Below are 25,166 nucleotides of genomic sequence, written 5' to 3' on the forward strand. Positions count from 1 at the left end.
TTTTCAGAAATCAAAATGTTTATTAACATAATTTTAAAGTAAAGTCAAAGGTAATAAATCTTCTGTGGTAATGATTTAAGTGCAAGTGATGCTGGCTTTCACATTCATATCCTTCATTCAGAGAAAAGGCAGATCAGTTGTTCTTGAACAAGTCAATGCAGCTCTGCAAGAGGGAGACATTGTTCTGGAAGAAAAACAAGTCACGGTAGACTAATGAGCCATTACAAGACTTCCTACATTTCTGTAAGAATTAAATTCAAACCCACCAACCTAGCTTTTCACAAGATTTTAAGCCAGTCAAACTTGGTGTTTTTCTTCATTAAATCACAACTCAATCAGCCCTGGCTGGTGTGACTCAGTTGGTTGGAGCATTGTCCTATACACTAAAAGGTGCTAGGCTCAATTCCCAGTTGGGGTGCATGTGGGAGGCAGCTAACTTATCAATACTTTTCTCACATCAATTTTTCTGTGTCCCTTCCTCTCTCTAGAATCAATTTTTTAAAAAATTAAAAATCGCAACTGAATTACAGTCTACAACCCTCCTCACCCTGATTTCATGTTGGTAAGTTTCTCTTCCTCAGCAGGTCTGGGATTGCTCACAGCTAAAGAGCTAATGGTTCTAGTTCCAGCCACCTCCACCATCCCAGCCCCAAGTTTGCACCAAACACAGTCATGCTAATTCTGCTTAAGTGAATTAACCTAACTACTACATAAATAAGCTGTTCTTTCAAGATAAAGGCCTTGAGAAGACGAAATAAAAAGTTGCAGCCCTAGCCGGTTTGGATCAGTGGATAGAGCATAGGCCTGTGGACTAAAGGGTCCCAGGTTTGATTCTGGCCAAGGGCACATGCCTGGGTTGGGGGCTCGATCCCCACTGGGGGGCATGCAGGAGGCAGCCGCTCAATGATTCTCTCTCCCTCTCCCTTGCGCTCTGAAATCAATAAGTATTTTAAATTAAAAAAATGTATTTTTTTAAGTTGCTAAAAATTAGTTATGGGTGGAATTTTAAATGAGATAACAAATGATAAATATTTATAAAGAACTTTGCACAAATTGTCTCCTAGTTCTCACTTTAAAGAATTCAGAAAACTTCTTCCTTTCTAAACCAAAAAGGAGTATCAGAAGACATTTAGCAAAACTAGATGACTATTTTAAAAATTGTTTTCAATGAAAACTCCAGATAATTAAGAGCTGTAAAATGGTATGATAGATGTGTTCACAAATTGTTAGAACAGATTATTCAAAGTGTGGTCCACAGAACTTTGAGAAGGAGGCAGGGCAGCCACCATCAAGAATGCTCTTTTCAAATGCAGTATTTCACCAAAACGTTATAAATTTGTTTTGCAGTAGAATAAACATACTTTAACAACTGGCTCCCATCTACACTAAAAGGGATTAAAGCCACAAAGCAAATCCCACCTGCTTAATGATATTGGGATAACTGGAAAATGACTTAAAAAAAAAAGAAACAACCCTAAAAAGTTGTTGGCTTAAATCTGAATACTTACCCTAGCATGCTTTATTTCCAGTTCAGACATTTCAATTAAATTCTTCCTAAATGCTGCCACTCTCTTTCGTTTGAAATTGCTTAGTTCTACAAAAGAGTTTCAAAAAAAATTTAACAATTTTCATCTTTAACTTCCAAATATTCTTACAAATAAACGATCTCCAAAGCTTTGAAGCACTGCCATATTTTCTCACATTTCTATTATCTCTGCAATTGGTACACATCCCATTCTACGGACACTGTAATATACTTGCCATTACCTTTAAATAAGCAACACCATCCAATCACTAAGAATCAAAATTTGGAGAAGGGCTATTGACGGAGAATCTCTGAGATGAGCAGCTTTGTCCTTAACCAAGTTTTTAGACAGAGGGTTGGGGAGGTGGTGAGCCACACATACTTGAACCAATAACTTTTTTAAGGACATTTTATTTTTAAATTCTGAAAACCCTTCCTAGCTCAAGTTGGTGCTGTAGGGTACTTAGGAGCAAATTTATCCTCCCGTATCATGTCTATACAGCACTGTCCAACAGAAATATAATGCAAGCAGCCACATTAAAAACTAAAAACTCACAACGTTTTTATACTGATGTGTTAATAGCCACAACTTGGAATTTACTAGGCTAAATGGGTCTTCCCAGATGTCAAGATAAGCTCCCTCCTTCCTCTAAGGCCTCCACACAGGACCAAGACTCTACACACTAACCCTTCTGTCTCCCCCACACACTGTTTCACTATGCTCATTCAACTGACTCAAATTCATTCAGCCACAAATGTTACAAAGAACTGGGACCAAAGTTAAGACCCATTAATCTCTGAATGGTCTGGAATATTGTACTTTTAAATATCATACACCCAGGCGTATCTATATATATAAAAGCCTAAATGACCATCGCAACCGAACAGACTACCGAACAGGCTGCGTGGGGCGACCAGGCCGGCAGGGGGGTTAGTGAGGAGTGACCAAACGACCTAGCAGTAGGCTGCGTGGGGTGACCAGGCCAGCAGGGGGGGCAGTTGGGGGCGACCAGGCCGGCGGGGGTACAATTAGGGTTGACTAGGCCAGTGGGGGGTGAGGATGGGGGCAACCAGACCAGGAGGGGGCGCAGTTGGGGGCGACTAGGCCAGCAGGCAAGGTGAGCAGTTAGGAGCCAGTGGTCCCAGATTGTGAGAGGGACATCCAACTGCTGGTTTAGGCCCGATCCCTCCCCTGAGGGGTCCCGGATTGGAGAGGGTACAGGCTGGGCTGAGGGGACCCCCCTCCCTGTGCACAAATTTCGTGCACCGGGCCTATAGTAATTTGAATAAAGAGGATAAAATCTATAACACAGGAACAACCTTAAGCAGTAAGGACAGGCCTAAACTGGCACCATTGAAAAACGTTTTTTATTTAATCCCCTTCTCTAAAACTCTGAGCCACTGAACTTTCGCCTATATAATAACCTAAGATTTCAACTCTGTCATTTTAAAGTGTGTTCCTTATAAATTTAAATTAGCTGCTAAAAAGGGCAAGAAGAGCCCTAGCCAGTTTGGCTCAGCAGATAGAGCATCGGCCTGCGAACTGAAGGGTCCCAGGTTCGATTCTGGTCAAGGGCACATGCCCAGGTTGTGGGCTGGATCCCCAGTGGGGGAATTGTAGGAGACAGCCAATCCATGATTCTCTCTCATCATGGATATTTCTATTTCTCTCTCCCTCTTCCTTCCTCTCTGAAATCAATAAAAAATTTATTTAAAAAAGGGGGAGGGGCCAAGAAAAATAGGGTAATAAGGAGGAGGTTTGAGGATTCTCTCTTTAAAATCAAAAAAACTCTTTTTTTAAAGGAGGTTCCTTTGAAAGAACCTAAAAGACAGCCACCTGCATGTGCCTGCATGCCATCTGCAGCATTTTTGTACAGAGAAGCTCTGCTCCTTATAGTTAAGACATTACAGTCCTGGATACGTCTGAGCAAAGACAAAGGAGAACTGTACTGTTCACAGATAGCTATTATCAGGACGTTTCCAAATATGCCTAGATTTTTGAAACCACAGGGAAAGAGAAAAGTTTTGGGAAAACAAAGTCTTGAGTTTTGAGGGGGGGGGTAGGAAGGTGTTTTGAGGTTGTGTCAAGTATAGACTCACTATAATTAAGTTTGTTCTAAAAGACACATTCTTTACTTTTTCGTTTGGCATGTTCCATGGCCCCTAAGAACTATAGGGCAGTGAAATCCCTTAAGGAAAAGACTACATGGTGCACCATCTCCCCCCAAAGCGAAAATGGGGGAAGGCAAGAAAAGCCCTGTGGACATGGACTGGAATTACATCATCATCATCATGGATTCATGAATTTTGAGGGGAGAGAGAAGCCAAATGCATGTGCCCATGTGTGCACACATCCCTATTATTTCTTCGCTGTCAGCACAAAGGCCCAGAAGCAGAGATTCTCCAGAATCAATGAGCATATTTAGCACCAAATCTTGTTACTAATTCCTTAAGTAACGAGCTTGGACTTCTGAAAGAAATGGCAGTTTCCAGGCCTGGAGACGAAAAGATGTAAGATTAACATAGAACATCTTAACTGTTCAGAAGAATGGGGGGCCCAGTCAGTGTGGCTCAGTGGTAAGAGTGCCGACCTATGAACCAGGAAGTGACGGTTTGATTCCTGGTCAGGGCACAAGCTCGGGTTGCAGGCTCGATTCCCAATAGGGGACATGCAGAAGGCAGCCAATCAATGATTGTCTCTCATCATTGGTGTTTCTCTCTCTCTCCCTCTTCCTTCTGTGAAATCAATAAAATTTTTTAAAAAAGAAAAGAATGGGGGGTATGTCATAAGAACACGTCAGCTTAAAAGCACTTTCTCACTGGCTGACTGAACAATGAGTACCAAAATAGCTAGTATAATAAAATTCAAAATTATTTTAGAATATGAGTCCATGACTCTAATGAAGAAATAGGGGAAAAGGGCAGGCTTGTGCTTAAAAAATTGATGTCAATTGCTAATTTGGAAAGGGAATGCTAGAATTGGAGGGAGGGGGAAATTGCCTTTCTGCAACCACGAGGATAAAGGTTGGTTCAGGCAAGAACCAACATAAGCTACATTTAGGGGAAAAGTTTGATGAATAGGATATATGCACGGTCTTAAATTGTCTCCCCGTGAATTAGTAATTAGTGGCATGAAAAAAAAAGTAACAACTATACAGTGGAGAAATATAACAACACACGTCTGGGTAATCAAAATTAATACCACAAAATTTTGAAATGGACACAACACACCCTCAGATACCATACCCTAAGAAGCACATTATTTATATAGTTTTCTGTTGGGAATGGATAACTGGAATCTAATGAGGAAATAGACCAACCAAAAATAAGCATTCTATTTTTAATAAGAGACTATGGTCTTCAAAAAGGCAAGTAACTTTTTTAAAAATGCACAAACATTTTTTTTAAAGGGAAAGAAGACCACAATACATAAAACCTCAAACTCAAATGGTTGAAAAAGACAAAAGCACCAATGCAGTCATAAAAACACCCACAAGGGAGCAAGTGTACCAAGTGACAAAGCAGAAAGAACAAACTGTGGACAGGTAGGTGTCTGCAACTAAAGGATGTATGTATGGTGTTCTTTGCAGTATTTGTGCAACTTCTCTCAGTGAGGTTGAAACAATTTACAAATAAAACGTAAAAGCTAGAGTGGCCCTGCTCTACCTTCTTTTGCAGATTCAGAAAGCTGTTCAAATTTCTGGCAGCATTCTTGCTGGTGTGCCTCAGCCAACTTGACATCTTTGCTTTTTAACCGGGCCTTATCCAACGCTTTATTTGAGTTTTCATAGTCAATGAGGGCTTTGGTACGCCTGTATAAGAGATCCTGAGAAGAAAATTAACAGATAAAAACATGGTAAAATATCCCAAGTACTCTAGTGCCAATGCACTACCTGAAATGTTAGACGGCAAAATCTAGTCTACCTCTATGACCACTCCCCCTCCCCATTATTTTTTTAATCCCAAGATTAATCTGGGAAAAATTCTTATGGCTTACTGAGAACTTTTTTCAGAACTATTCACGTGGGTCAAAAGAAACAACAGTCAAAACTGAAGGATTTCTTTTTCTAGGAAAGTAATTTCAGAAAATTAACCACTGTGTATTGAAACATGCAGTTACTGCAAGGTGAGTCAAATGATGCAGATAGAATGCAAGTGGGCTTGAGGTAGTTAGAACATTCTCATAACCCTATCCAGAGAACCCTGCCTCTGGAAGTCTACCCCTGAAGATCTAATCTGAAATATTCTTTGCAATGTTGCAGCAAAGAAAAGTTACCTTAGTATCTAAAATAGAAAGTTATGCCCTAGCTGGTTTGGCTCAGTGGACAGAGCATCAGCCTGCAGACTGAAGGGTCCCAGGTTCAATTCTAGTCAAGGGCACATGCCTGGGTTGTGGGCTCAATTTCCAGTGGGGGCTGTGTATGAGGCAGCCAATCAATGATTCTCTGTCATCATTGATCTCTCTATCTCTCTCTCCCTCTCCCTTCCTCTCTAAAATCAATAATATATTAAAAATAATTATAATAAAATGGAAAGATATGCATGTATCACAGTCATCTGAGGTTCAGTTATGTCCACCTTTGTGTATATGCAAAAGAAAAAACTTGTTTATCATCAGCACTTAAACCCATATAAAGATAGTCAAGAATGTGTAAAAAAAAAAAAAAATCCAAATAGTATAAGACTAAAGAAGCATGCCAAAAGACAAATTAACTAAAATAAAACTAAACTAAGAGGAAAATAATGAATGTCTACATCCTGACAGCATTTTCCGGTTATATATTTCCCCTATCTAATCTTATGTTGCCCGATTCAATATTCACATAAAAATGACTTAAACATTTTTGCTCAGCGCTGTGTAGACAGTGGAGAATGCATGTTTCATTCTAAAAGGTCATTCTGCTCCCAATTAGTCTTGCTTTTAATAAGTAATGCTTTATGACAACTGCAAGTCAATAAAACTCACAAATCCCAAAACATTTTTTGCCTCAGAAATAGCCCCTTTGGAAAGTCTTCAGTTATGTCCTGCATCAAGTAAGTCGTAACCCCCAAACTATTTATCTGTCTTCTCAGTACAACCCCTATTGATCTCAAGTAATACAAGGTAAGGATACAATGCCACAAAAAGGTACACCACTGTGGAAAAATTTCAATTTAAAATGAGACTGAAAAGACATGAAATGAAGAACTTCATGCATGTGACCGCAAAGAACAGAACTTAAGAACTAATAGGCTAATTTCCTGTAAATGCCTGATTTACAGAAGAATCTCGTGACCAATGAACATCTACCCATGAACTTACTGTTTGAACTCTGGACGGACTTCACTTTTTGTACCCTCATTGCCCATAAATCCGTTCCAAACCCTGACCAGACTCACATGTAGCTTGCTACTATTGCATGCATTTTCCAAATTGCCATTCCTCAATAAACTCAATTTCTGATAACTCAAACTTGCCCCAATTTACATCACTATTTAGGTTCTCATCACTTACATAAACAATCCTGACAAATTCCTATCTTCCTTCATTTTTAACAAAAAGAATACACCTCTAACATCACACCTCTTAGAGGTCATGGCAAGGCAGACGTAAAGAACTTACCTTAGCAGCCTCTATGTTGAGCATATAGTATCGAAGGAGCTCTGTCAGCTTTAAATCTTCATCTGAGGAGACTCGACTCTCTACTTTCTTTTAGAATAAAAAAAGATCATCATCAAAGTAAGTATCAACAGATTTTAAAATATATAATGAAAACCAAAATAGAAATCCTTACCCTAAGTTTTTCAAACAGCTCAGCAACCTTCAACAGGTACCTAAAATATATACAGGAATGGGTAAATTCAGGAGTCTTAGCCTTTGGTGCTTTAGAATTAATGTATCAAAGTATTGCTTTCATCACTAGATTTGGCCCAATCTAGTAGAGAAGATGACAATAAAATTTAACACATTTATAGTGCCGCAGTCATGTGTTTCAACCTGTTGGTACACTATCCCCCTTCAGCCATACTGCCATGAAGAACCTGTGCTTCAATTTTAATTATTAATATTTTTTATCAATATTGTGCATGTGCGTACGAGAGGTAGATTGAGAAACGTCAAATCAGTTGTTTCCCAGAGGAGCCCCAACCAGGGATCAAACCCACAATCTAGCTATGTGATCAGGAATCGAAGCCGCCACCTTTTGGTGTACATGATGACACCCCAACCATCTGAGTCACACTGGCCAGGTTATGTCCCCAATTTTTATCCAATGCCAAATCTGTGTTAACCAAGGTCAGGTTCTAATGAACCACCACATGTGCCTCAAAGCCATTAAGTATAAACTATTTCATCTTGGTTCTGCCATTAGCTGACTTACACTTTCAAATCAGAAATACTGCCGCCTGTTATACCAAGCCCAGGTATTAAATAGAATACTGTATCACACCAAAAATGGCTGGGATAGAGAAACTGAAAAATATAAATTTAAAAAAAAAAAAAAAGAAGCTCAAGATCAGACTGGGGTCATTACATTATCCTTATGACCACTTCCATCAAATCTCTTCAAATCAGTCCAAGATATTGCCAAGTACAGTGGCAAGAAGTATGTGGAATAGAACATACAAGGCAAACTTCAAAAAAAAAAAAAAAAGTAGTAGAGAGATGTAATATAGGCTCAATAATCACGTTTGGTACAGAAGTGCCCTCTGAGTCCACTACAAAGTGTCTGTGTGTTCAGAGGGTAAGATTTTAGTTGCTAGAAACTATCTTATCTACCTTTGATAAAGTTGTACTCAAGAGCAGAACTGATATTATGTAGTCATTACTCATACTTCCAATCATACCACCTACTAGTTTTGGATTAGAGAATTTAGAGAAAAGCATTTCCAACAAAAACTTACTTTTTGATGACTGTGGGTTCCTCTAAAGCCAGGCTATGCAGGCAGGCTGCAGTGTGGATATAGTCATCTGCAACATCTGCAGAAACAAGGACAGCCTTGTTTATGTGAACAGAGCTGGCACATTAGCAAAGGTAGGTGGCTAGTGGGTGAATGATATTTACTTTTATGAGATCTGGTCATTTTGTCAGCTTTTGCACATGAATCCTTGATCCTATTATAATAGTTAATGAGGAAATTCTTCTCTTGCTCAAAGAAGTCATCTACCTCCTAAAAGAAGAGGGGGGAAAAATTTAAGAAGCAAAACTTTAAATATGAGTATGTGTTTTGAATTAGAACATTAAGGAAATAAGCTCATGCATAAGCTTAACCTCTATAGACCAGGGAAATACAAATTGACAAAATACCATTTCACACTTAAGACCAGCAAAAGTCAAGTGTTGGCAAGAAATGTCAACAGAGAACCATTCTGAAGAACCATTTAACAAAGCCCAGTAACACTCTGGTACCCTAAGATCTAGCAATTCTGCGAGAGCAATAGTTCTGCTTAGTGGATGCTACCTAGCCTTCAGATACTCTGTGTGTGTAGAGGGCTGAATTTGGTCGCTTTCAGACTGAGAGGCAAATACTGGATCCGGTGGGCACCAGCCAGAGACACTGAACACCCTGCAATACGTGGGTACAGATTAAGTCCCACACACCTTTAACTGTGCCAATGAGATCACCAAAGAGCTTCCAAATTTCTAACAAGGCCCCTGGAACTCAGCACCTATATTCTAGGCTACTTACTCAAGCCCTCAAGTGACAAAGTTAGATACCAAGTAGTAGCTATTAAGGTAACACAGTTAAAAGGGGGGATGAGGAATAAAGGAGTAAATCACACCTATGAGGTTAATGAGAGACTTGTATATTAATTTGATTTTCTAGAATAGTACTTAACAGTAGAAATGTGTGAGCCATATGTGCCATTAAAATTTTTCTAGCCACAGATGAAATTAGCTTTAAATATTTTACTTAACTCAGTATTATCTACAAAAAATCAGTGAGTGACATATATTACATTCTTTTCTTCATATCAAGTCCTTGGAATCCAGCATGTAAATAAAATTAAAAATGTCAAGTATATGAGGCTACCAAAATGGGCTGTGTAGTTCTAGAGACCGTCATGAACGACTGCCCTTGTGGTAATTTTCTTTTTTAAAGTAATTTCACTTCTCTCCTTACAAAAAAGGAGAAAATAAAGACTTAAGTGTGAGAAGGTTCTTATCCCCTCTCCAGGGAGAGAACAGGATATTTTGGAAAAACTCATTTCACAAATATCTTTTCTAAAGAAAAAAAAGGTCACCTTCCATGCAAAATCAGGAACAGCTAAAAGCCACTTACCTTAACTCCAGAAAAAAGTACTTCATCAGCACTTTTCACCACACTTTTAAAAAAGCCACCAAACATCTCTTTGGTATTTTTCCGCCTAACACTTAGCTGAAGAAAGAGAATGCCAAAAGAAGTTTATGGTAAATACATTTTTCTGGTAAGTCCTAAATACTTTCCAAATAACACTGTTTACCAGTATTGGCACACACATAAGATAAAGACATAGACAAATTCCATCTTAACCACCAGATCTAAGATATCAAATATATAGCTAAACCTAAATCCAGGTCACAATTCTAAAAGTATGATGTAATAGATATTTTGAAAACTATCTGGGCAAAAAGATGGATTTTCTTCCCCTTACCTTTTTTATTGATTTTTAGAGAGGGAGACAGAAACATCAATCAGTGGCCTCCCACAGGCGCCCTGACCTGGGATAGAACCCTCAACTGGATATGTGTCCCGACTGGGAGTTGAACTGTGATCCTTTAGTGCAGTGGTCGGCAAACTCATTAGTCAACGGAGCGGCAAACCGTGACTCGTGAGCCGCAGTTTGCTGACCACTGCTTTAGTACAGAGGTTGCCAACCTTTCAGACCTCGCGGAGCACCGGTTGGCAACCACTACTTTAGTGTACAGGATGACACTCCAACCGAGCCACATTAGCTAGGCACCCACTGGCCAGGCACCAAATCCCAGTGGCTTTTAAATTTTTGGTAAAACTTGTTCTGTTCTATGTTTATTAAACTTCACTGGTTAGAAGACACTGAGGAAATTTTTAAGTTGGGATTTGCTTCATACATATTAACAAAAACATTAAAAAAAAACAAGTATACAAGTCTTTTGTCAACAAAAAGGTAGCCAAGAAAATAACAAGTTTGGATCCATTTAGTTTTCTAACAATCCCAAACTTAACTGAGTAAACTATTCTTCAGAAGGGGAAAAAGGTCAAAACCTTTAAGTAGCCTTTTATAAAAATGTCTTACATAATTGATCTGCCAGGGAGAGGAAGTGGCATATACTAAAGGTTTCCACTGTGTTGGTAAGAAATTCAGAACTTTAGCCCTAACTGGTTTGGCTCAGTGGATAGAGCGTCGGCCTGTGGACTGAAGGGTCCCAGGTTCGATTCCGGTCAAGGGCATGTACCTTGGTTGCGGGCACATCCCCAGCAGGGGGTGTGCAGGAGGCAGCTGATCGATTTTCTCTCTCATCGATGTTTCTAATTCTCTACCCCTCTCCCTTCCTCTCTGTAAAAAAATCAATAAAATATGTATTAAAAAAAAAAGAAATTCAGAACTTTAAAAGTCAACTTTGGAGAATATGTATCAAGTATTTTTATTTTTAACAAGTCTATAGTTTGCTTATTTGTTTTAAATATGTCTTTATTGATTTTAGAGAGGGAGAGGAGTAGAGATAGAAACATCAATGAGAGAGAAACATCAATCAGGTGCCTCCTGCACACCCCCTACTGGAGATAGAGCCTGCAATCCGGGCATGTGCCCTAACAGGGAATCCAACTGGTGACCTCTTGGTTCATGGGTAGACAACTCAACCACAGAGCCACACCAGCCGGGCATCAGGTATATCTTTAAAGAATAGTCTTGTAAATGTTACTGGATCATGGAAATTGAATCTTAGGGGAAAAAAACACAAAAACCTTACATCCTGATCGTATTCCAGGAAAACATGAAAGTTGCGATCTTTACTGAGAACAGGGTGAGAAGAAAGCCGCTGAAGAAAGACTTCATGGGAGGATACAGTCTTCTTAAAGACAGCAAGATATTCTCTAAAAGAGAAGCATACAAGACATTTAGTTGGCACCACTCAACTGGCAACTACTACCCAACCCAGTTATTACTGCTCATGCCACTAAGTAAAATATCTGATTAAGACATAAACATTTTGGTATAACTTCATATCTAATTCAGTAATAAGATAGTTGCCATTTTGAAATCTATGGAATGAACAAACAAAAGAGGGAAAGTGAAATTATAACTGGGGTTGATGGAACAAGTCTACAAAGACTGAAATCTACATGCAAACACTGCTGGTATTTAGCAGCCAACAGAGCACTGATTTCTTTAAAATCACACAAAAAAACTTTAATTTGCCAGCTATATAGACAGCACGGAGACTAAAAAGGCTCAGAATCATTAAGAAATTATATGGCACCTAAGGACAGATGAAGTTAAGGGAATAAATATCATTTTGGTGCATTAGCATAATACAGCTGATAAATATACTATTGAGATCCTCCCCTAACTCCCAACCTTTAAAAGCCCTCAAGATAAAAAACCCAGCACTCTCCCCCATCTCAACACATGCCCACCCCTTTCTTCCCCCTCAGGCATGCATCTATCTAAAGGTCCCAGAGAGCCCTAGCTTGTGTTGCTCAGTGGTTAGAGCATAAGCCCATACACAGAAGGGTTGCCGATTCGATCCCTAGCCATGGGTAGGCACCTGTGGGAGGCAACCAATTGATGTCTCTTTCCCTGCCCCTCCCTTTCCACCCTCTAAAAAATAAACTAAAATAAAGGTTTCCATGAGACTTGCAACCAGGGGAGCAACTAGCAGTAGCAGCTTGTCCAAGGCTGACCCCTTGAACCTGTCTCCAAAGCCCCCTTCTCTCCAACTTTTCAGTGAGCCAATAGCAGCCCCACCTTGGCTCACTTCTGTCACTGACTTTTATTTCTCAGTGAGCCAAAGAAGCCCTGCCTAGGCTTATTTCTTTCCCATAACATTTCTAGAGTCAGAGCAGCCCCACCTAGGCTCTGGCTCTCTCCTGTTGTTTCTTCTAAGCCCTTCCTTGTTTCACTGCCCCCACTTTTTAAAAAAAATCCTCACTCAAGGGTATTTATTGTTTGTTTGTTGTTTTTTTGGGGGAGGACAGGTATGTGTCCTGACTGGAAATTGAACCCATGACCTTTTAGTGTACAGAACAATGCTCCTACCAACTGAACCACAATTGCTAGAGCACTGTCCCCCAGCTTTAATAAACGTACTCTCAAAAACACATACACAAAAAATTACCAAGAGGATCTATCTCAATCTAGACATTAAAGATCACTCTAAACTTTCCAATGGTGGGAACTTGAGTCTGTGTTCAGTACTTTACCCTCATCAATGGTCATGACAGTCACTGAAATGCATGAATAATTCAGGACCTGGCAGTTTAGGAGCACTGGCCCTAGACAATATGGACTTGGGGCAGAGCATTAATGGGAAGTGCTGCAATGAGCACCTGAATTCCAATACCCTGATGGTAGAAGAGGGGAGGAAGTCAAGATAAAGTGTAAGGATGGTTTCACAAGAAACTTGAATGCAAACCTCCAACTATGATACAGAATAAAAAAAAACAAAAAAAACATTTTTGTTTGAATTAAATTACAATCAAAGTAAAATAAACTTCCTATGGACTTCTTCCAAACCTGCAATGTGGTCATCATTCAGAAAGCTTCTTTGTAACAGCACTCACTGCATCTAGTTTCAACTATGTTTCCAGTAATCAAACTTCAGAGAAGCACTGCACACTATCAGCAGTCTAAAAAAATTATATATGAAAACTAGAGGCCCGGTGCACGAAATTCGTGCACGGGGAGGGTGTGTCCCCCAGCCTAGCCTGCACCCTCTCCAATCTGGGATCCCTCTCACAATCCAGGACTGCTGGCTCCCAACTGCTCGCCTGCCTGCCTTCCTGATTGCCCCTAACCGCTTCTGCCTGCCAGCCTGATCACCCCCTAACCACTCTCCTGCAGGCCTGGTCATCCCTAACTGCCCTCTGCTGCAGGCCTGGTCCCTCCCAACTGCCCTTCCCTGCAGGCCCGGTTGCCCCCAACTTCCCTCCTCTGTCAGCCTGGTCACCCCTAACTGCCCTCCCCTGCAGGCTTGATCGTCCCCCACTGCCCTCCCTTGCAGGCCTGGTCCCTCCCAACTGCCCTCCCCTGCTGGCCGTCTTGTGACAGCCATCTTGTGTCCACATGGGGACAGCCATCTTGTGTGTTGGAGTGATGGTCCATTTGCATATTACTCTTTTATTAGATAGGATACAAAGGTTTACTTCACCATGCTAGATCAGCATTCCATAACAAGTATGGTCTACATAGGGGAAAACTACTCTATCCAGTACTAGTAGCCCAAGGAAGTCAAGGTCTAAAGCTAAAGACTCTGCCCCACACTCTGCAAAATGCAGTTTTAGAGGACAGCACTAGTAACTAACTACTATACTCATCCCATCAAGATCCACTTACGCTTCCAATTCTTGCTTCATCTTGGCAAATTCTTCTTTGGTCATAGACCCTTCGCCCTCCCCCAGTTTCTGCATCTTCTCTCGAGGGCCATCAAAGTCAGGCTTTGTAGGAGCAGGTGGAATCTGCAGCAGAGGCAGGTAACTCGGTGAGCATTCTTGTCCCAGCAGTGACATTCTAGTTAGGGCTTGTGCACAGGCCACCAGTCCTGTGGTCAACCTGTTTTTCTCTTAACCTTATTCGTTTGGCCATTTAAAAGTGTCCTCCCCGCCCTAACCGGTTTGGCTCAGTGGATAGAGCGTCGGCCTGCGGACTGAAAGGTCCCAGGTTCGATTCCGATCAAGGGCATGTACCTTGGTTGCGGGCACATCTTCAGTAGGGGGTGTGCAGAAGGCAGCTGATCGATGTTTCTCTCTCATCGATGTTTCTAACTCTCTATCCCTCTCCCTTCCTCTCTGTAAAAAATCAATAAAATATATTTTTAAAAAAAAAAAATAAAATAAAAAAAAAAAATAAAAGTGTCCTCCCCAAAACTGGGCACACACTTATTCAGTTTATCTATTATGAACAATTGGTAGGGTACAATTGTGTTTGTTTAAAATTTATATATTACAATCAATACTAAAATAGAGCTGATGAGGAAACATCAAGATAATAGTCTATAGACTTCAAAAAGAATTCCAGAGGACAATCAAATTTGACAGTAATGATTAGCACATACTCTAGTTGGCAGGTGAAATCAGACTTTTTACAATCCATGATGAAAAAAAAGGTAAAAGTCTCTTTAAACAGAATGAACAGCAAAGTAGAAGAAACATGCTTCAATAATTATTTTCCATAAGGCACTTACAATAAGCCCAGCATAGTCTGCAGTTTCAGAAAGAGTGTCATGTAGCCATACAAAGTCTTCATGTTGCCTTATAACAGAAAACTCTGGGCTCTGAAACGTGGGCAGTGTGGTCTGTAAATAAAAAAGAGAAGTTAACTGGTAACTACCATTTATTTTAAAGTGGCTTGAGTTTCCTGAGCTGCACTAAGAGAAAATCCTGAATAAAAAACATCACGAGATCCACTAAAGAACAAAATGCAGCAACACACAATCTCTCCACCACTATAAAAAGCCATAGCCAAGATTAAACATGTTCTTTAAGGAATTCTTTTCACAAATTTCCACCTTGTAGGTCAACTCGAATATAATTATGTAGTCTTCACACTGCCTTTTGAGTAACTGAGGTACACCAATCAAGCCACCAAGGGATTAAGAAGAAAAAAAAAAGCGGGAAAGGACCTTATAGATATCTGCTTTAAATCAGTTCCTGTTTCCTCCCCTGTAAAGTGGGGATAATAAACCACCACCATAAGGTTGTTATAAAAAGACAAATCCATGTAAACCCTTTACAACAGCGCCTGGGATAGGACAATCATTCAATACATTTTAACTACTATGAAAGGAAAAAAGGAGGCTGGAAGTGTTCCTGAAAGAACTGATACTGCTTTTGTCAAATTAAAAATTTGGAAATAAGCCTGGCCGGATGACTCAGTTGGAGTCTTTTCCCTTATACCAAAAAGGCGGTGGTTTTGACTCCTGGTCAGGGTACATATGTTAGGTTTTGGGTTCAATCCCCAGTTGGGGCATGTATGGGAGGCCACCAATTGATATTTCTCTCTCCCTCTCCGCTCCTCTCTCTAAAATAAGTAAAACACATATCCTCTGGTGAGGATTTAAAAAAAAAAAATTGCAGACAGGCCTGGCCTGGTAGTCAGCCGAATGTCCTATATGCCAAAGGCTGTGAGTTTGATCTCTGGTCAGGGCACATAGAAGAAGCAACCAATGAATGCATAAGTAAGTGGAACAAATTGATGTTTCTCTTTCTCCCTTCCCTTTCTCTAAGATCAATTTAAAAAATTAAAATTTATAAAAATTTGGCGGCCACAAAAAAAAAAAAAAAGGCTCTTTTGAATCACAAGAAATGAGTGGGGCAAGGGCTAAGAACTTAGTAAACATGGGAAAGCACTTTCCACACATGCAAATTAAAAACAAAGGTGGCCTTACAGTTGGTTTGGCTCAGTGGATAGAGCGTCGGCCTGCGGACTGAAGTGTCCCAAGTTCAATTCCGATCAAGGGCAATTGCCCAAATTGCAGGCTCGATCCCCGGTAGGAGGTGTGTAGGAGGCAGCCGATCAATGATTCTCACTCATCACTGATATTTCTATCTACCTCTCACTCTTCCTTCCTCTCTGAAACCAATAAAAAATCAAATTAAAAAACGAAGGTGAAAGATTATAGCTGTGTAGGTAGATGGTTCGGCCTACTTCACTTTGCCTGATTTACTTTCCTCTTAGAGCAGTGTACAAGCCACATTTAACATCAGCAATGCCCTAGGGCAGTGGTTGGCAAACCGCGGCTCGCGAGCCACATGCGGCTCTTTGGCCCCTTGAGTGTGGCTCTTCCACAAAATAGAATGGCCTGGGCGAGTCTATTTTGAAGAAGTGGCGTTAGAATAAGTTTAAAAAATTTGCCTCTCAAAAGTAATTTCAATCGTTGTACTGTTGATATTTGGCTCTGTTGACTAATGAGTTTGCCAACCTCTGCCCTAGGGTTCCACCATAGTGGAAAACACTGCAGCAAGAACACTTAGAGGCTCACTACAAGATGAGGGAGGTGCTCACTTAGCAGTGGTGCTACATTGCAAACAAATGGCAACCATTTCAGTTCAGGAAGTCTCTTCTCACAGACACTAAATAAAAAGGCTGCAACCCAGCACTGCTTGTATTATTGAAGCCAGTCCACCACTTACCTTGGTGTGTACTGTAAACTTGACCTTATCTCTTTCACTGAGTGCATCAGGTATGTCAATCTGAAGCGAGGGATCAACATTCAAGTCCACAGATACAGATCTCAGCTGAAATACATTTTTTGGTTATTAGTTTCAAATTCATTTTAGTCCTAAAAAGTATCCTTTCAAAAATGGGAGCTAGTAATTAAAAAGCAGCTTGTACGAGATCATTTAGAACAAAGTCAGCTGAGATAAATCTAAGTTTATTTGACACTGTAGGGAAATCTTCTCTTAAATATATGGATGAGTACAAAGTATTCCTGTGATCTGAAAAAGCAACTATAATTTTAATATGTGCACTACTTATTTTATATCAGCATGAAAAATTCCTTTAATCAAACACCTAAAGAACTGTTATTAAGGCTTGAACTAGACAGGATGAAATCATGAACTTCTCACATAAATGCCTAAACTACAAGGAATACTCAAGTGGCATTCACCAGACCATTCATATGAAGAGACTAGGAAAACGTAACAGTTATGTGGTATGGGATCCTAGGTCAAAAGATAAGAAAAATCTGGCTCAAGAGTAGAGCTATTTAACAGGGATTGTTTCATCTAGGCACCAAGAAATGAACTGAAAAACTAACAAAGACCCTCCTTAGCAGAATCTCATTGTAGCTACATGTAAGGGACAACAAGTGTGAGCACTGCCCTGGAAGCCAAGGCAACAGATTTTGTGAGAGTTAGGAATTCAGAGAAAAATAACACCCAACTCCATGTTTGTCGGTTTAAAAAGAATTTTTGGAAGAAATGGACTGTTAGAAAAATTTGTCCTGAATTTAAAGTATGATAAATTCCCTAATTCTTAAATCAGACAAGGTGATTAATGGTCAATGTGAAGGCCTGACAGAAAGGCATTAAACTGCATGAAATAAGCATCTCATGTCTTCCCACCTCCTCCCCCCAGAGATAAAGTAAAGCTGTCATAACACTCGATTTATTGCACACAGGGAGAATGCCAAGTGAAGACTGGAGTTAAGAGAATGAGGGAACAGAGAATACTGAGATATTTCCCCCTAAATTTCATTTTGAATTCTTTTCTTCAAAATAAAGTTCAAGACCTAAGACTGATAAACTTTTGAAAGTAGAAAAACGGGTTCAATTGGGTATCAAAAGACTAAATATATCCACTAAAAAAATGCATGACTTTTATTTCTATATCTTAGAAATTGTCAGTTACCTCCCTTTTCCCCTTAAGCACTAAGAAAAAATTTAAATTGCAAAAACCAGAGTTAGTCCTGTAACAATGGCTTTCTAATAAGAAACAAGCTTCAAGATCTGTTACCAGAACTTTATTTAACATCAGGTATTAGTAAGATCACAATATTTTTAAGTCCCTGACATTTCAACCTAAGTACTTCTTCCAAATTAATTCCTGATGACTCCTATGAAATATTTGCTTATTCTGACTTAATTTTCCTATGTCCATTTATGAGATCTCTACAAAAAAAGATAAGACTCAAGGTCAGGGGTACTTCATTTTGTCATAACTGTGACTCTCCTGACATATTTCTGATAAAAGCTTCCTTCCTTCCGATAACTTACCACTGGGCAAATGCAGAATTCAAAAGACCTCAAATATACACTAAAATTTGACTGCAGAGAATACTGAGCACCCACTTATCTTATGTTTGTATCTGTCAATCAGAACAAGAACAAAGTGGGCAGATGTAAAAGGGCCAACAGACATTGGTAGAAAGATGGGGCAGGTTTAAGGTACATTTCCCTGAGCTCAGTAACTGTGATGCTTCCTGAGATTCCATTTCCTAAAGAAGTCTCAAATCCTGGTTTCTAGGCATCTCTCAATTTCTAAACATGCTGACAATTCCATTTTAGCTCACTATAAGACAAACTTAATGAGCCTGTGATCTCCACATGGACTAGCTTTGGAATTAGGTATTGAAAGACCAAGGTGAATGTAATAGAGAAATACTTTATTTAAGCATCACAGTCAAAGCTAAAATGAACTTCACCAGCTGCTTTTATCCCACTGAACAATTATCTTCTGGTTTCCTCTTCCCATAACTCTAACCATAGAGTTAATAGCCTACATTATTTACTATATTACTACTATCTTCCTTTCTTGTTACCATAGGAATATGGTTTTTGGTTTGTTTTTGGTATGAGTGCGATGAAAACACACATAACCTATAGTATAGCATATTAACCCTCCAGAAAATGAAGCAAAAAAAATCAATTTAAAAAAAAGTTGTGAAATGCTTAAAACTTCTAAGTCAGCACAGAATCCTTACTCCGGAAGCATCAAGTATGATTAAAAGTTCAGCATTCTTTCTCCTGCTTAGTCAACAAAAACCAAATCCCATAGCCTTCCGCCACAGTACTTGCTAAATAAATCAGCAGGGCCCTAGCCAGTTTGGCTCAGTGGATAGAGCATCCGCCTGCGGACTGAAGGGTCTCAGGTTCGATTCTGGTCAAGGGCACATGCCTGGGTTGCGGGCTTGATCCCCAGTGGGGGGCATGCAGGAGGCAGCCAATCAATGATTCTCTCTCATCATTGATGTTTCTATCTCTCTCCCTTTCCTTCCTCTCTGAAATCAATAAAAATATATTATTAAAAAAATAATAATAAATAAATCTGCAGGATGTAGAGTATAAGAACTGGGTTGTACCCCATTCACCCAGCTCTATTCCCTACCCTAAATAAGCATCCAGAGTACTGCTTTGCACTGGTGGCCAATACCAAGTTGGGCTACTGATGTCAAAATGCCAAGAATGGCTGTTTAAATCAGTGGAGAAAGGCAGGCTTTAGAACCAAGTCAGGTTACTTTTTCAATTTCCCAGTTCCCTTAGGTCACTTGAGAATCAAATTTAAAATACCTATTCTCAAACAATGGAATGTAAGTTTTAAAAGTGACTTTCTTTTGTATATTTCTATAGAAACCTTTGCATGATATACCCAAAAGTTTTAGATGGAGTTTCAGCCCCCAATGTACTTTCCTACCAGATTAATCCTTATAGTAAGGATTACAATGCTCTTGTGACAAGAAAAAGGGGGGGGGGTGGAAGGGGAGTGGAAGATAAACAGCACTGCTTTATTTAGGAAGCAAGATTTTAACTGTTTTAAAAACTCTAAATGCTTGGTAAGAGCCTGAAAAGGAGAAAAACTGATACAGAATCCCTATGCACTTCCTCACCCATTCATCAGCCACCCCAGCTGGGGAACATGATACTGGCTGCAGGACAACTCTGCAGACTTTTGAGCTAAAGACCACTTTTGGTCCAAATCTCACTTTCATGACTCACTTTGGTGCAAGACTTACCACCATCTACAAAGACCCCTCTTCAAAAGATTTAATGGCTCACAGATGGCAAAGGACAGCTATGTGATTGGACAACATGGAAGGCTAGATTCTGAAATTCAGAACCTACAAGGGAGAACAGAGAAACATACAGCAGATACATATATTACTGTTAGTGTTTCAACTCACAGGAAAGAAGTGCTCTATAAGAAATTCTAATGCCATATCCTTCTCCAAATCCCTTTATGGTTCCAAGTACTGGTAACTTTTTGTTACCATTTTCTTCCAAAACCTGTTTATCTGTTCTATACCAGCTTTTCCTTATGGCACTGGTGCATGAAAACAACTGAACTGACTATCAGCATGAGCTCTGCTTTTACACCTATTTGTTTCTCATTTCCTGCCCCTTCTCCCCAACCTACAATTGGTTCTTCCCTTCATTTAACTTGGGTCTACCAGTATCAATCATAACAACAGAACCAAAGTCTTCTAGATCTCAGTATATTAATATAGATAAAAGTTATGGAAGTTAGCCATAAGCTTAAAAAAAAAACTAAAGGGCCACAGCAAGTGATCAGATTTCCACCACTCATCTTGGTGAGATGGGCCCGAGAGGGACCCATCCCTGCTGACACCAACCATTCTTACGGGTAGTCCACCAACACACAAGCTGTCCATGGTAGAACACCACAGACTGCAGGGCATTTGGAGGCTACTGAACCCTGAGTTCCTAGAACAGGAACCAAGGCTTGGAAGAAGGTCAGTGCAGCGTACTCAGCGAATGGATAAACTCAATCATCATTTCACAAGGCTGCAAAGCCCATGCATGAACTAGTCAAATCCCAACATGGAACCAGAAAGATTAAGTTGAATTATTGGCTTAAATAACATTCATTTCGAGAAATCTATCTAATTACTAGATACCTGGATTATTTTCAAATGAGCTCACAAAATGAAAGGGTTAAACTATATGATCTAAGGATCTCCTAGCACAGAAATTCTACTGGGAATCAACACAGCGGTGCTACGGAGGAAGCAGCTGAACAAATAAAAAATTAATTTTCTTCCATTCAAAGCTAAAGCCCTTTACCTACTACCCAATTCTATCAAGGCTCCCTCCCCAAAGTTCCTTGGTATATCAAATCCACAGCCCTCTGCTACAAACCTGACATGTTACACACTACACACGACGATGAGAGTATTTAAGAACATCCATTGCCTGACCTTTATCATCAAACCAAGATGAACGGAAATAGGTTTAATACACAAATTTACCTTCATCACCACCAAAGATTATTCAGCAACACAAGAGAGCTATCTGAGCTTAAGCTTATATAAGTTTGAGGCACAAATGGCAGCACAGGGAGAAGAGAAGGCTGCCTGCTTCCTGAGGAGATTCCCTCTGCTTTGAGTCAAAGGTACCACACATTTCCCAAGTCATTTAGATGTAATTATTCCAATACCTCATTTCATCACTCACCAGAGGCTTTGTACTGCTCTTCAAGAAATATAAAGTGAAAGCCCAAGAAGTTGGCTTCTGCATTTGTACTCACCATTAACAGTGACTAGAATTAAGTTAGAGGCCTGCCCCTCAAAAACAAGTAAACTATACTCTTCGAGCAGAAAATGCATACCACAAGCAGCTATTCTGAGAAAATTACACTTTTCTCTCCAGACCACATAGTGCCTGAAAAAGTTTGTAAAAAGTTTGAACAAATTTGTAAAAGGGAAGGAAGGAGGGGGAGTCAAGCCAATAAGCCCATATCTGAACTGAGGAAGTGCAGTCCTTCCTCTGGGCCTCCAACTGCACTTACACTCTCTTCCCTCTTAGCTTTTGCCTTTGGGTTATGAAACAGTTGATGAATTTCATGTCCCTCTTTTAGAAGGGCTATCTCTTAAGAGTAACTCAGTGGCCAATCAGAAAATAAACAGATGTTGGAGGTGAGGCTTTTTAGAAAGCTAGATCATGCAGAAAAACTTCCCCTTTATACTTGTAAAAAGTTTGCCACACGCATGAGACAAGATGTCCTCCGGCAGCCATCTTCCTTCGCTGCTTCTAAAAGGCAGAACTTACAATGCTGAGCTGTCCTCAAATTGGGTTCAGTAAAAAGTTATTTCCCTAACTACCACCTAACTTCACTGCATGCACTTTCATCAATGGCTATGGCTATCTCAAGGGTACTAACCTACAGGAATATTTTTGCCTCATTTCCTCAAACAACCAGGCCCTGACAATAGAGAGCAAAATATTTTTAAGATTTTAAACTAAGTTCTACTCTGCAGCGTTTGTTAGTGAACTTCAATTCTAGTCCACAATGTTTTGAGTGCTGTAGCATCAAAGCTTCAGGTTTCCACTATACAAAGTAGGCACTAAATTTCAACATAAACACACAGCTGCCTGCAATCCTAAATTGCCCCCAGAACCCACTGAAGAAAACCTACCAACTTTTGATAAGGTTCTTCAATATTGGGGTGGGGGAAGCTAATTCCCCCCAAAGTCAACGATATAGCATGTATTTTCTTATAATCAATCATACATCTGCAAAAAATGTAAAAACTGGCACACTGAAGATCGGCCTCTGTAACACAACCTTCACCCACTCATATACATCATTTTTGAAAGGAAAGTTTAAACCAGTGATTCCCACCCAAGGAACATTTAACAATGGCTGCATATATTTTTGACTATCACTACTGGAGGAAAGGGTGCTACTGTCACCCAGAAGCCTGGTATACTGCTAAACACCATACAATGCACAAGACTATTCCCCACGACAAAAGATTATCAAGCCCAAAATGTCAATAATGCTCAGGCTGTAAAACCCTGATTTAAACTCAAGCTCTACATCAGATGTTGGTTATTTACCAGGTCTCACACCAAATGAGAATTTAGATCCCAGGACCTAGAAAACTGTGTAATAGTCTCCATTGGTCATTTCTTCCTACAGCCCAAAAAATGTGAGCTCATATGCATCTTAAGACACTGTGTACAAGTTACTGATCCAGAACTAAGATTTGGGCAGTTTGATAAGTCCTACACTTGCAGAGTTTAGAAAAGAAAAACGAAGTAAAGCCATTAAATGTAATAAAGCCCACAAAAATTAGTAATTTTGAAGTTGCCATAGTAGTTGTCAAAGTTTAGTACTATTCCTACACTAACAAACTTTAGGACATTTTTGCACTCAAAGCTGGGAGCCAAGTGTCCCCTAGAGACAATTTCCACACCAGTTAACAAAAAACTGCAAACCAGAGCAGCATAAACATTAACGTGGCTCTGAGGAGACACATCCACCAGGCTGGGAATGGCTACCATCTAGTCCTTGCAAAACTTTTCCTACATGCTAAACTTACTTCAGTCTATTAGCAATTTAAGAATTATTAAAAAAAAGTCTTGGTAGGCAATCAGGATCCATACTCTATTTGCGGTGGGTTTGCTGGAATATTGAAGAGATTCATCACCACAGATGGATACACACTGAATCTGGGAGTGGGAACCTAACCATGATGCCAGCTATTTAAGTGGCTTTTCGGCAAACAGAAGGCCTAGAGAACCTATAAGGTGCAAAATGACTAGAGACCAGGGTAACTTATTTTATGGGAACGAGGTTCTGCGTAATTTCCCCCCTACCCACTAAAAACTCCAGACACCCGACAACATCCATGTAGCAGGTACGGTGGCACAGAACTAGTTAACTATAAAGATGGAGCCCACTGGTGTTAATGCTTTAACTTTTTTAGGGTGACACTTGGTAAAATTCCTCTTTTTCTAAATTTAAAGATCAAAATACAATCTTTTCCATCAGTAGAGAATTAGTTGAAACCCATGCAACTCTTCCCTTAAACTGTTTTTTGGGAGACAAATCTCAACACCTTCACCAAATGAAAGTGTCAGGCTACCAGATACAGAATATTTCTTTTAGTTTTGCTAAAGTAGCGACGAGTTCCTTTAAGAGCATTCAAAATCCTCAAGAATCACCCAGCCAGTGTGCTCAGTGATTGAGCATCCATGGACCTAAGAACCAGGTCCTATTCGATTCCCAGTCAGGGATGTCCATGAACGGCTTGCCGGGCCCTGGCTATGGGTTGAGCAGCCTTCCCATGGACCAAAAGGTCGCTGGTTCCATTCACCAAAGGGGGCGCGCAGGAGGCAGCTGATCAAGTTTCTCCCTTCCTCTCTACTAGTATAAAAAACAGCCTTTAAGTTAACAGTAAAAAACCATCTATAGATACACAGCACAGGACGAAAATTAGATCAGGAAGCAAAATGAAGCCACGTGTTAGGGCAATATTGTAGTAAGTTTTATTATTTCCTTATTTCTTAATAAAAAAATAGAAGGAAAATAATTCTACATAATCCTTTTCCTGTAGCCACTACGGGGGGGCGGAGGGCGGGGGTGGGGGGGAGATAGCCTTCATAATACTCCAATTTTGCTGGATTAGAATGATGGGCATTTTAAATTCCAGCTACCATATACCATACTAACAAATAGCAAGGCCTGTTGAAGCAGTCGAGCACTTTTAAACAGCTGTCTAATGTTTTAACTCTAAAACACTCTGGGTCAAGGAATAAGTGTGCGTATATAAAATTGCTATCAAAACTCCTATTCAGCATCTAAACTTCTAGAAAGAAATCTACCTTTGGAATGTTCTAGTAAGAATCGTAGTCTCAAGTTCCCACTTTGTTTTAGTAAAAAGAACAAGTTACTTCTTTCAACTTTCAAGTAAAAATACTCCAGCGAAGACTTTACTACCCTCATCACAAAGTTGCACTTCAGTACAGCAGTGATACCCTCGTTGGAACAATTTGGTACTTACTGAATGATAAAGTCTCTCCAAAGAGGGCTAATATAGACGTAACATTTTAAGATGCCTTCCAGGTTAAATCTAAAAGTGCTTTATATTTAATTCCCCCCCCCCCCCCCCACTTTCTGTCAGAAAAACTTTTAGCGATTCTGCACATAACGTTGTGGTTCATACCAATTTAAACGAATTGTGCGACACTAATCCAAATGTAAAGGAACAGGAAAAGAGTAGAGGCTTGTTTCTAA

At 39.9% G+C, this 25,166-nt stretch overlaps 1 protein-coding gene across 2 annotated transcripts in view; it reads right to left on the minus strand.

Moving 5' to 3' along the window:
* Window positions 1–25,166, minus strand: part of SNX5 (sorting nexin 5) — a 26,259-nt gene continuing 1,093 nt past the window's right edge. Inside the window, exons 1-13 of one of the 2 annotated variants that reach the window (XM_080685078.1) lie at window positions 20,140–20,244; window positions 16,817–16,921; window positions 14,869–14,979; window positions 14,022–14,143; window positions 11,437–11,560; window positions 9,788–9,883; window positions 8,569–8,674; window positions 8,408–8,483; window positions 7,300–7,339; window positions 7,128–7,214; window positions 5,192–5,351; window positions 1,509–1,594; window positions 1–184 (exon numbers count right to left, since the gene is read on the minus strand). In XM_080685078.1, coding sequence (XP_080541204.1) covers window positions 134–184; window positions 1,509–1,594; window positions 5,192–5,351; window positions 7,128–7,214; window positions 7,300–7,339; window positions 8,408–8,483; window positions 8,569–8,674; window positions 9,788–9,883; window positions 11,437–11,560; window positions 14,022–14,143; window positions 14,869–14,979; window positions 16,817–16,921; window positions 20,140–20,145 — 1,170 coding nt within the window. In that variant the 5' untranslated portion in view covers window positions 20,146–20,244 and the 3' untranslated portion in view covers window positions 1–133. Of the gene's footprint in view, window positions 185–1,508; window positions 1,595–5,191; window positions 5,352–7,127; window positions 7,215–7,299; window positions 7,340–8,407; window positions 8,484–8,568; window positions 8,675–9,787; window positions 9,884–11,436; window positions 11,561–14,021; window positions 14,144–14,868; window positions 14,980–16,816; window positions 16,922–20,139; window positions 20,245–25,166 lie in introns of those variants that run through there. The other variant, XM_080685077.1, reaches the window with a different exon arrangement.

Source organism: Plecotus auritus (genome assembly GCF_963455305.1).
Source record: "Plecotus auritus genome assembly, chromosome: 8".
Classification (NCBI taxonomy): domain Eukaryota; kingdom Metazoa; phylum Chordata; class Mammalia; order Chiroptera; family Vespertilionidae; genus Plecotus; species Plecotus auritus.